This window comes from Onychostruthus taczanowskii, unplaced genomic scaffold (genome assembly GCF_017590055.1).
Source record: "Onychostruthus taczanowskii isolate IOZ18803 unplaced genomic scaffold, ASM1759005v1 scaffold42, whole genome shotgun sequence".
Classification (NCBI taxonomy): Eukaryota; Metazoa; Chordata; class Aves; order Passeriformes; family Passeridae; genus Onychostruthus; species Onychostruthus taczanowskii.
The window spans coordinates 3,774,443-3,787,467 of NW_024501682.1; the positions used below are offsets into that span (position 1 = coordinate 3,774,443).

General features: G+C 35.7%; 1 protein-coding gene across 2 annotated transcripts in view; it reads left to right on the forward strand.

The window, feature by feature from the left end:
• Nucleotides 1–13,025, forward strand: part of PLEKHH2 (pleckstrin homology, MyTH4 and FERM domain containing H2) — a 55,710-nt gene that overhangs the window by 13,448 nt on the left and 29,237 nt on the right. For both annotated transcript variants that reach the window (XM_041413613.1, XM_041413612.1), the window contains 6 exons: nt 5,363–5,425; nt 6,458–6,607; nt 7,056–7,139; nt 8,744–8,825; nt 10,352–10,534; nt 11,876–12,864. In XM_041413613.1, coding sequence (XP_041269547.1) covers nt 5,363–5,425; nt 6,458–6,607; nt 7,056–7,139; nt 8,744–8,825; nt 10,352–10,534; nt 11,876–12,864 — 1,551 coding nt within the window. The remainder of the gene's footprint in view (nt 1–5,362; nt 5,426–6,457; nt 6,608–7,055; nt 7,140–8,743; nt 8,826–10,351; nt 10,535–11,875; nt 12,865–13,025) is intronic.

Consider the following 13,025-nt stretch of genomic DNA (forward strand, 5'->3'; position numbering starts at 1 on the left):
TTAAAAAAATTACCACCAACGATTTCCCCCCCCCCCCCCCATATCTTTTGTCTTCATAGCTTCTATGAGAAAGCACTTCTAAAATCTTTTTCACTCAATGTGAAAAATGAGTGTCTGCTAGTTGGCAGCCTCTGTGTATTCATCACCTGTTTATATCTACTGGCACCTTTGAAAGACAGTTGTAGGTGTGTTTATCCCTCAACTGCTTCTCCTATTTCTTTATTTATAGAAGCAACGATATATCCATGTCTCTGCTTTTTGTTAAGTCCTATGTGGTATGAGGACTGGTAGTTCACTGTAACTAAAAATGGGCAGATTTACTGCCTTTTTTTTTTTTTTTTTTTTATTTAAATGGGGAACATTATTTTTCAGCCTCAGATGGTTTGGGCTTTTTTTTCAGATGATGAAGATTTGAAAAATTGAAGTGCAAGGAAAACTGACTCTAAACATATCATTCTCAAATCACTGAAAGTTTTGCATTTCATCAACAGACAAACTGTTCAGAAACATTAGGTTTTAACTCATTTTTCCTTTTTAAAAACTTTGACCTATTATCAACATATTTGGAAAAGCATACTCAGAAGTGATGCTTTTCTTTTTGTTCACAATTGGTTGCACTTTTTCCTATATGTATTTCAAAAAGTCTATGTGATACAACTGTATTGTTTATAATATTAAAAACTAGGAGACACTATATTATGCACTGATTATAATGTGAATTTCAAACATGAATGGGATAAATTATGTTGAATATTTACTTGGGTGAAAAATAGGAGTTTGTTCCTATACACAACAAACATTTTTCAGATTTCAAAAAGAAACCATTTACAACAATTTTAATTTTTAAAATAAAATGTTCATTTTAAAATTGTTAAAAAGCTATTTCAAGTAACAGGAAAGTTATCATTTTAATGCCGTAATTCCTCACTAATACACACTACAGGAATAATGATACTATATATATGTACAGAAATGAAAGCATATATACACATATATGCATACAAAAGGCATATTTTTGAAATTTGTGAGTGATGACTTTGAGTTTATACCTTTTACTAATTTCATGTAATATGTGCTTTAGTCAAATGAAAATTTCTTTACTTGCACAAAAAGATATATGTTCAACATTTCTGAATACAGACAAGAAACTTCCAGGTGACCCTTGAAAAGGAATCACTTTATGATTTGCCTTTGTATTGTACAAAATTCCCGGTGACTGTGTGTTGTACTTCAGTGTCCAGACCTCCAAGGCAGTACACCTCTGTTTTTATTGCTGCCATGTTTCTTCAAAGCATTCACTATTTATTCACATGTGGCCTTTCTCTGCTCATTGTTTGAACAAAAATAGCTCAATTTGATGAGTGTCAGATGTAGAGTAGTTATTTCCTTACTAAGTTTAAAATCAAATCTGTTTCTAACAATAGCAACTGTTTTCTATAATTCAGTAATTGATGCAGCATGCAGTAATCTGTTTTCTGGAAATTGTAAGAGGATTTTTCACTTAAAGACAGAAGGTGAAAGTGCAGGTTAAAGTAGCATCTGTTCTTCCGTATCTGTGTTCTTTAGTCAATATGCATCTATTTTTTATATATTTAAGACTGTAAAATAAAACCCAGCATAGATTATGACAGGACATCTCTGAATTCATACTGAATTTGCAGCAATCCAATGTGGGTGACTAGAACAATTAATTACAAGAAGTGTACTTGAAGAACTGGGGCATTATTTCAAGTTACGTAATTTAGGCCATGATAGAAAATTAAGCTTAAACATATTTCACATGCCAAATGTTATCAATAACATGATGGCCCTCCGTGTTTCTCCTGGGAAGCCAACTTTGTGTCAGCTGATCCTTTACAGACTGTAGTTCATTCGAGCAATGTCTCACCTAACAGCTGATACAAAACATTTTGATCCAGTGATGCTGGCAATTTGCTGAGGTGTATACAGAAAGAAGTTGGTGGGACAGAGGTCTTTCTTTTTTTCAAATGGAATTCTTTATAAAGTCAGAGTTGGTTGTTAGTATTCAGGATGCTGCCACAGGTGAGAGTTCTTCTGTGTCTGACATTTGCCTCTCATCGTGGATATGGCTGCTGTTATCTGCCACATCCATCCTCAGGTTAAAGTTTTTGTTGTTTTGTTTTTTTTTAATTTTTACTTGAGGATCTTAAGCTATCAATGCATGGTCTGAAATAGCCTTCATAGTCTTTGGGTACAGAGGATTTAGCACTGCATTTTATTCTTGGTGAGTTCAAAGCATGACTTGATTTAAACCATTAGCTATGCGACCAGCCTCATATTTCCACCTTCTCTCAGTAATGCTGTGATCACTGTTGAGAAATTTGTCACTCCCTTAAGAAGAAAGTTTAAGGTTAGGTTTTGTTTGTGAAGAAAAATTCTTACTTTAGAAATTGTTCCAATCTTTTGCCCAGCAAGTTTGATAGCCTTCAGAGTATTCTATGGTAGTCATTTCTTCTGTTTAAATTCACAGGCTTATAAACAAGCAAAGCAGAGTATAGATGTAAATCTAACTTTTCAGGAAAGATCATTTGGTGATTATTTATGCAAAAGGCAAAACTATCTTTTTAAAGTTTCATTATTGTTACAGTAGACCCTGCAAAACAAACCTATATAAATGCTAAATAATGGGAAAATCAGGACTCAGTAATTATTATGTAGCACCAAAACTACTGAAATGCTGGCAAATTTAATTTTACAGATGTGCTCATGTTTGGTAACCATGATATTTGATCACTGCTGAATAATATAGATTGCTTTTTTTTTAACAGGAGTCTCCTAAAAGAAACCTTTTAGAAGACCCTTTAGAAATTTTGCAAATAAAATCTCACATTTAGTTGTTGCCAGGAAGCTGATTGGCATATCATATTGTGAGACCACACAAGGATCCTTAGCACACCTTCTTGAAACCTTCAGTATTTGCCTCTTCAATACTATTGAAGAGGCAAAAATAGACTTTGTTCTTCCCCTTATAAACTTGGAATGATCTTTCAGTTGGTAGTATTCTCTCAGCTTCTTTGGCCCCTGGCTTTACGTTCCTCTTAGCAACAGCTTTATTCCAATCACATTCTTTGTCCCAGTAGTCTACATGAGAGTATTATTCTGTTCCTGGTCCTGTGCAACACTGTGTATTCCTGACAATTCCTGACAAGAGGTGCACTGTGCAGTGTCAGTGCACTGCCATGGAAGGAACGTGGGCCTTTAGTGCACTGGATTCTCCAGGACTCCAATGGTTGTGCAGAAGGACAGCAGTACACTCAGTGATCAGGAGATGCTGTTTGCAAGTTTAAGCCAAGTTGGAGCTGGTTGCGCTGCAGTGGAAGCTGGGTGAACTTGGCACACAATATTTTCAGGTTTTAATTCCACTTACCAAATATGTCACATTTCTGATAGTGCCTTACAGATGAAATGACCTTAACTTATGGAACATAAATTGCCAGTTGCTGCCCATGCATTTCCAAATTGCCTGTGAAAGTTGATGAACACCTTGCTACTCATCAGTGAATTTCACAATATAAATATCTGAAGTTTTCTGTCATAATATTATAATTTCTGTCAGAATGTTAATAGTTTTCTGTCATAATATTGAGTCAGAACATTATAGAGTATTAGTTCATTATTAGTACCTGCACTTCCACTATATTTAGCACAGTGCCTTTACTCCAGTGAAATGTTAGCTGACCATATATTTATAAATAACCTCAATTTCTGAATCCCAGCTCACTAAAAAATAAATGTCTGAAAAATTATATTAAACTGAGGCTTGCAAACCAAACTTCTGCTTGAATGTAAAACTAAAAAGACAGATGGAAAGCAACATTAGAAGTCAAAATTCCAAAAATGAAACTCAAAGTTAAAATCTTAACATGAGGTTATTTAAATATGAAATTAAATATGTGACCAGAGAGGAACAAAGAAGGCTTATCTCCCTGTCCATCTGGCAAATGAATGACTGGAAAGATCATATCCTTAGAAGTGTTCTTGCAAAACAGCTCACTGGGGACCTGACCATAATCATGTGGATTGTGAAATGTTTGTTGCTCTTGTATCAGTGGTGTGTTGTGGTATTATTATAATGTAGACTTTGGGGTTTTGTATTGTATGAGAAAGTACTAGAAGGTGAGTCATAGTTGCTTTTTTTTTTTCTGTTAGTGAAAACTCATTTTCTCCATTTTCAGTTATTGATTGATAGAAAACAGTGACTCTGTCCTTGTATGGATATGGTGCTAAAAGTTTCAACTGATTAGCAGCATAACTGGGAAGAGAAAAAAAGAGATGGAGAGTGAAAAAGAAACTGAAAGATGCCAGAGATTGAGTAGAAACAAGACAGGATGAAACTGATTATTTTAAAATCATGCAGTAAACTGAAGAAGGAATAAATGCGTTCCATTTGCATTATTTGCATCATATGCTTTTCTTAGAACAATTTTCAAGCTGAATACTGAGTATGGCAATATTAATTATGTGATGTTTCATTCTCTTCAGATGAACTGAGGTCTTACCTAGATATTTCCTGAGAACCACTAAGTCCTTAAGTCATGGAATACCTTATGAACTCTCAAGTGTTACTTCAAACCAGGGCTTACTTTACAAAAAAAGTGAGCAAAATCAGACTAGAGGGCTCTTAACAAAATGTAAACAAAGTATATCTTTCTGGCCTCTTCTGTATTGTTGGAAAAGCCTTCAAAATAAATCCTGTGAAATGCAGGGGTTTTCCAAGGTCCTGGGCAAAGATTGAGCCCATGATTCATTAGGCATCGCTATAAAGTAAGAGATCAGGGTCTTCGCCTCTCAGAGGTGACTTGCACTTCTCCATGGACACTGGTCTCTGTCTTCATCCACTGCTGTCGTGGAGCACCTGAAGCCACCATGTCCCTTCTGCCACATCCTGCCTTCTTTCATGCAACAGTGGAGAGTTTGGGACAGTCCTTGTAGTACATTTGTCCAAAACACTAAATTTGCCAACATCAGAAGGATTAGCAGCCAAGTTCCCTCTACTCTTGCATCTTTTGGGAGGACATGAGGAAAGTTTCAGGACTATTGTCAGAGGAATTTCTACTCTTGGTAGCAGGGGAGCAAAAGCCGTGTGTCATATGGCAGCCAGAGAATTAATTATGAAAAAAGGTGTATATATTTTTTTCTGTTGAAGCTTGTCTACAATGCTTTAATACAGTCACAATGATGAATTCTTTTCCCAGGCTGACACACACAGTTTATCATTTTATTTTTATGCTCCTGCCCACCATGTGTCCTTTCCTTTTTCAAAACAGACCATGAAAATATATTTTTCTGATGAGAGGCAGAAGGCACAGCCATATAACTGTATGTTTTTGTACATCTGCAGATGCAGCAGCTTGAGAAGCAAGTTATAGATGCTGATCGTCAAGCAGAGAGAGCATTTCAGCAGGTATAAATGGAATAAATATCTCCACTAGCTGTGTGCATGTGGTACTTCGATGAGGTGACATTCAAAAAATTGCTTGGTTTTTAAGTATTTCTAAAAATGGAGAAGAAGACAGTTTCTTTTAAAGTCTATTGATCTGTCTTAACAGAGAGTTCTAACACCTTTCTTTGCTCACTATTCAGTTCATTTCAATAAAGTCAAAGCTAACATCATAAATCAAAAGTAGATATGTGGAATGAGCTTCTTCATTGGTGTGTCCTGAATCTGTGATATATGATGCATGTGAAACCAAAAGGGAGAGGAAACAATGATCTGTTTTAGAAGATCTGTAAGAAAATAAAATCAGGCTATGCAATACAGCCTCTAAATAGAACTGTTCTGTGTTGTTTGTTCCTCTTGTAGAAGTTACATCATTTAAAGAATGAGATCGTGGCTAAATATTTAACTGAAGTTGCCTTTTGATACCAAATGGCAGACTTAAGTTACTGTAGACATTTTATGAACATACCTCTGGTGTCCCTGAAACACTCTTCATATCTTACTGTGAGACAGATAGAAACTGAAAATTACAAGACTAAAATGTTCATGTACTAATTTGGAGTTAGAAAACATTCCTGACTACAAGCCAAGTATTTTTAAGCAATTATTTAGAATGTTACCAATAATTTGCTGGGGTTTTTTACAGTGTGCAATTGTTTATTTATTAAAACATTGTTTACAGCTCCCTGTAGATAAATTGCATTCTTCCCACACTGGTGTTTCTAAAAGCTTGTGTGTTACAAAACTAGAAGCCTCTCACAGATAGTAACAAAACATGTGTAAGAACTTCCAGTGTTTTGCCAGTCCTGTTGGTATTAATTGAACAGTAAGATATAATGAACTGTGGGGTTTCTTCTCAAATAGGCTTGAAAACTTTGAAGGTTTGTCTTGAATCTTAAGCGTGGAGGCAATTTTAAGTTTATTTTGTGATTAAATTATTACCTTTGACTTGGAGTGTTATGTTCCTTAAAATTTTATATTTGACTTTCCAAATAGGTGCAGATCATGGAAGAGAAATTAAAAGCAGCAAACGTTCAAACAAGTGAATCAGAAACCAGGTTGTATAAGAGATGTCAAGATCTGGAGATCCTGATACAAGATAAAAATGATATAATACAAAAATTGGAACAACAACTTGAAGAACAGGTTAGGAATAATGGTGTTACAAAACAGAAACATCAATTCCCTTTTTAATTATACAACAGGAAAATAAAAATTTAGATCAATGGAGGACAGAAAAGTTTAGCATTATTTCTGTTATTTGATTAAAGAGGTTCCCATTGGAAGTATATAATTTGAATAATGTTTATTACTTTTCAAATTAAGCTCTCTCTTCCACTGAAAGAACATAGGACCTTTAAGAGGGGAAAGATGATACTCCTTTTCACTGTTACCCTTGAAGAGCTTTCATTCTTACTAGAGGAAAGAGAAATAGCAGCCACTGTGAACACCCTATTCCTAATTTTTTAAAAATTACCATGTATTACCCAGGAGCCTGAATTACTTCAAGCAATCTTAGGATTTGTGTCTGAAGATACTACTCAGGCAGATTATATTACTCAGTGAAAAATATGCTTATGTCAATTTTTTCCAGAAGCAAATAAGACTGCAAGAAGCAAAAATCATAGAAGAAAAAGCAGCTAAAATAAAAGAATGGGTGACAGTCAAGCTTCATGAGGTATAACTCTTGCTACAATACTTACACAGGAAATATAATGGTGTGACTGGATATCCCTTAGACCTTTTGGCTGTTAAAGGCCTGTGTGCCATAGTAAAAAGTGCTTCCCAGTTTCATTGATTTTATAGTTATTTGCTGGAAAGAGGAGAATTGAAAACAGCGGCACAGAGAGCAGTGTGTCCATGTCACCTAAATTCTGATGTCTGACTTGGTCAGCCAGGATGATCTGGGTCCGCTTTCTGAAGAAAGGACCCAGCTCTGCTCTCTGAAAGGTCAACTTCTCCACTAGTTGAGAGAGTTTAGCTGGCAAACTGAGCTTATTCAAGCAGATGCCTAAACTGTGAATAATCCTCAGAAAGCCGACCAAGCCTGCTGGGGCCTGGCAGAAAAAAGGCCTTGATCATTTTTTATTTCACAATGCCCACACTACTCTTAGTAACAAATAATTTCAGGGACACCAGCTCTAGTTTCAAGAGACCAGTTGTCTCCCTTTTTTCTCTGCTGTGGTAAGATAACCATGTCTCTGCCCTGCCTAAAGCTGCCAGCTTTGGGGTGCAGCTGTGCTTTCTCCTCCCTGGGTGTAGAATTTAAAGTTGCCTGTAAAAGTTAAAATCTTACTCTCTTGTAGTTAACTGGAAGTTATACTCGAGTTGAAAAACAATTAAGTTACTGTTTTTGAAGTAAGAAACTAGAAGTTTCTTACTTCAAAAACAAATAAAATATTTACTTTTCATCTGTGAGGGCTAAAGTAAATAATTTATTGTTTTTGAAGTAAGAAACTAGAAGGTTCTTACATAAAATATTTACTTTTCATCTGTGAGGGCTAAAGTAAATAATTTAGAAATAATTTAATAAAGATGCCATTAAATTTAGCTAAAATTACCATGAAAAAGTTTGGACAAAATCAAGTATGACTCAAAGTATTTACTTACTCTTTACGGAAAAATATCCAGCTAGTTTCACAGATGTGACTAAGTGTCACTCAGTGGGAAGTGGAACTGCTGGCTCCCTTCTGTGTGACAAGGGACACTCAGATTCAAATCTGTTTGCCTAATCTGGAGCAGGAGTTTGAACCAGCATCTTTTACCTCCCTGTGGTAGGCTACAGCAATGGCTTCTTGTTTTTTTTTATTTCCTGTACAAAGACTTTTGTTTGGTATAAAGTTTGTTGGCACATGTTTGGTTTTTTTGTTATTTTTGCTGTGGGATAGTAAGGAGGCATTAGGACCAGCATTCCCTCTGTTTCCTCTGCTCACTCTTGGTTTTGCCAAGTGGCACAGGAGTTTGTAATTCTAGCCTTCTGCTTTTATTGAAAATGCCAATGAAGTTTTCTTTTTCTCTTATTTGTTAAGGATTTTTAAAGCAGTCATGGGTTTGCTTGGTTGGGGGAATGATTTTGGCAGAATTTAGTAAACAGTCGTTGCAGGGAATTTAGTTGTTCAGAATAAAGAGATGCCTAGACTGGTATTTAGAGTAGCAGAGAGGAGATTATTATTTGAACTAGCTCTATCCTTAGATAAGCAGAAATTCAGAGAAAAGATAAAAGATGTAATGACTTTAAGATTTGTTTCACCAATGGATGAGATTACATTTATATGCTTTTAGTTAGAGGTGGAAAATCAGAACCTTCGTTTGATCAACCAAAAGCAAACCAAAGACATGAAAACAGTACAATCTAAACTTCAAGGTAAATGTACAAATCTTCTGAAAACTTCTCTCTATATGGCATATTTCTTTCTATTCTCTATTAATGTGTTCATCTACATGATTGAAAATATTCTGTGAAATCACAAAGATTTCAGAGAGTATGAGCTGACATCAGAGTGACTGTACATGAAGGTGTTAGGAAGGAATAATTTGGTTTTATGCTGAAAAGACACACAGACAAGGCACAACTGGTTTTAGTGAGGTGAATGGATACTACTGTTACTTAGGTTCTGCAAGTAGCAAGATTTTACTGGATTTAGGACAGATCTTTGCTTTCACATCTTTACAGCACAGGTGGTCATAAAACTGTTAAAGAACACATGAATGTCAGTCTGGATTTGCTTTTTCTAGAAAATGGTCAGCTGGGAATCAGAACTCCAATCAGATATTTTTAGTTATTACCTTTGACTACAGTGATCCAAAATCTTAATTCAGACCGTGTATCACCAGGTTCCTCTCCAAATGGGTATAATAAATTCAAAACTCATGAAGTGTAAATAGAAAAGAGAGGAATAACCCCTCTAAGAAGCATTATTCCACATTGATCAAAGTTGAATTTTATTCACCACCATGTTGCCCGTTCACCAACGTGTGTGTCTGAAGGTTCCCATCATCCTCTCCACACTTGGTTGATCTGACAATTTACTATCATATGAAAATTTTGTTAATTTGCTACCTAACTCTCATTTCTTGATAATGTATCATACATATACATGTAAATACACGGATACTTAGAAATTGTGTGTAGAGGAGTGTGTGTGTGTACACACATAATACATGAAAATACAAAAAATTTACAAATTCATATACAATATAAAGTTTTTAAACTAAAATTCACTTTTCTGTTAATGAAGAAACTGAATAGTTTTGCTTCTTTGCTATCCTTTGATAAGTAGCAATTCCATGCACTTCTAGTCATTCTCTTCTGAGAGATCTATTTAAAGGCTTTTTGAGACCCTGTAGTTTCCAACACACAGTTACTGATATGCCCAAAAATACTAAGAAATTTATTACCATTTGCAGTGTCCATGATGGTGACAGGCTATAAATTATGAACACGTGGTACTGTTTTAAGCAGTTTTACAGGTAGGGCAAGGGCCTTTTGCTCCTGGATCCACCACAGGGATTTTTATGAACAGAGATGAACAGATTTCATGTTCAAGGCAGTTCATCAATTTCTGCTTTCACTTTCTCTTAAGTCCTCCTGCATGCCGACCTTCTAAATCTGGTAACCTTCTTACTCTTCTGTATTTGCTGTGAAATTGTTAAAATATTTTTTCTTTCTATTGTTATATCAATTTTTAAGAATTAGAAACATTGCTCTGGGTTTCTCCTGATATGGAGAGATGTCAGGTAGCTCTTTTTTCCTATAATACATTTTTATTATCTTTTTTTCCCTGATTTTTAGTTACCTTAAAAAAACCCCAAACTTTGCACTATAGAGTAAAGAGTTGCATAGCTTGTTGTATCTCATTAACACAAGATTTCTGAATTACTATTCTTCAGAAGCTACTGGTAAGAAATCTGTTACTTCAACACAAAAACCTGGAGAATGTCAGCGACTAAGCAGTTTGACTTTTGGATGCTTTTCAAATAGAGCAAGAAGTCCTCAACCATCTCCTAAGCTTGAAGAAATAAGCAAGGCTTCATCTAAAGAGTCAGACTACCCTGAAGGCAAAAACATGCCAGGTACCTTGTCATCAACACTGCCATTTTTATTCTGACACAAGTGGGAAACTAAAATCAACAACTCTGTCAGTGCATCCAAACCAGCTGTTTTCAAATTGCATACCAGTACTGTCTCCCTCTTCATTGCTACTCTTCTATTACTAGGAAGAAATCATCCTGTTGAGCACTAGAGTCTCTGTAATACCACTAATACATTATCTGGCAGCATGCAGAGGCTCCTGGGTGCTTTGGCTGTGAAGTAAAGACATGGTTGTGACCTTTATTGTTGCTCTGGTCCTTCGTTCAAATCCTTTGTACTGTTTATGATTTCAGTATTTTTCCACAGTTAATCATGCTATCCAAAATGGCAAGCTGAGGTCTTTTGAAAATCAGAAACTGAAAGATCCTATGAATATTTTGTGCATTTATAGTACAGCAAGTTCATTGTGAAAGTGGCTATGGATTATTACTTCTATTTTTACAGAGGAGGGAATTGAAGTAAGAGTGATCTTTTCAAGAGAAAGGGTAAGACATAGAACTTTAGGCTTGCCTAGATGGAAACAGATAATTTTGGGGACTCCATTACTTTAATGTGGGTGAAATTAAAATCTTTTGTTATTCAGGCCACTTTAACTTCACACAGGTATTTAACACAGACTTTTTCAAGTGTCTGTGTAGAAAACCCTAGTTCTTGCATCTAATTTAATCTGGGAACATGCAGGCCTCACTAACATGTTGCAAGCTATAGGTCTTTCTTGTAAAACCAGGTAAAAGCGAAGAGCAGGAACAAAGCTATTTTTAACACAGCGTCTTTCCTGAAGTACTTTCCATGAGACACTCTTGTGTATTTTAAGCATTCACCATTGGGAATACAATAATAGCTTCCAGAATAAATTTCTGTTTATAAACACTGTAGAAATGCTCAGAATACTTGATTTGTTAATGAAAATCCTTTATGACAAGCTTTATTAAACTTTAACTTTCCTTAGATTTAATAAAGGAGCTAAATTTGTATGCCCTCTTAAGTAGTTGGTTTTTTGTTAGTTTTGTTTGTTTTTACACATCCATGACTTTAAAATATGGCTCCAGAGTGCTTATCTTTATGTTTATTGACATTTTTAGTTCAACTACAACTTTGAGTAACATTTGTTACAGTTTTTTGGCAAACTTAATTTGCATTCAGTCACATTAAAAATTTATGATCTTTTTCTTATGTTTATTCTTTACAATATTAAAAAACATAAATGTTCTCATGCATTTGAAATTATTACCTACTTACTATTTGCAGGCATGATGACAAAACCATTTATCAGTCAGGTTTGCTAAAGTAATTTTCTCATGTTCATTATATTTCTCCTCCAGAGAAGGATATCCTGGAAACTACCTTTGCTGGTCCTGTACACGAGACAAATAAAGGTCAGAAGTCATTGCAACAAAGTTCTTCTGGTTCAGAGCAGAACAAAAATGTGAGAACAAGCTGCTCATCCAAAGACATAGACAGTGACATGTCAAAGAACTCATGTACTACTGGGAGTGACTGGAGCTCAGATGAGGATGGAGGAGACAATAAAGGAGTGAAATCCAGGTGTGCATCAACTCTTTCAAGCCACACATCTGAAGAGAACGCAAGGTACAGTAGAGTGGGAAGTGAAATGTATTTGACAGCATCTGACGACAGTAGTTCTCTCTTTGAAGAAGAGAGTTTTGATGTTAAGAGGACTCAGCAAAAGAAGCTATACTCATGGCAGCAAGGGTCCCTAAGAAAAGGCCTGAGCAATCCAGGTGGAAAGTGCAACTCTGACTTCACAAGGAAAAAGAAAGACCAAGATAGTTCTTCGGATGAACTGAATAAGAAATTTCAATCACAGAGGCTTGATTATTCATCCTCATCCAGTGAGGCAAATACCCCAAGTCCAATTTTAACTCCTTCTCTGACACCCAAACACCCAATTCTAGCAACTTCTGCAGGTTCTCCATGCACAACTCCATCAAATTTTCCCTCAAATTTGCCACATCCAAAGTTACGGACTCCTAATGTCTTCAGTCTAAATTCAGTGTTAGCAAAGAAACACCTAAGCCAGCCCCAGCTGAGTTCTGACAGAATGTTTGGTAGAAATAGAAATGCCATAAGCATGATCCGCCCGTGGAGACCTCAGGAAACAGACATAGATCTGGTGGATGGAGAAGATACTGATATTTTAGAGAAAATGGAGATTAGCTGTGATGAAGGAGTGTTTACCTATGACACCACTGAAGCACAAAATGCTGAAGCCCAGGAACTTTGTGATATGACAAAAAAAGGTGCTAGCAACAAACCTCCAACGCCTCCATTACATCGATTTCCTTCCTGGGTAAGTGTGCTTATAGGTGTTTTTCCTGCTGGCAAAACTAACTTGTTTTCATGACTCTCTTCTGTGATTTTTGTTGCCTCTATTTTAATTACTTTCTGTTTATTGAAAAGACAGGGCATTACCTTAATCATAACTACAAACTATGATTTTTGTTGCCTCTA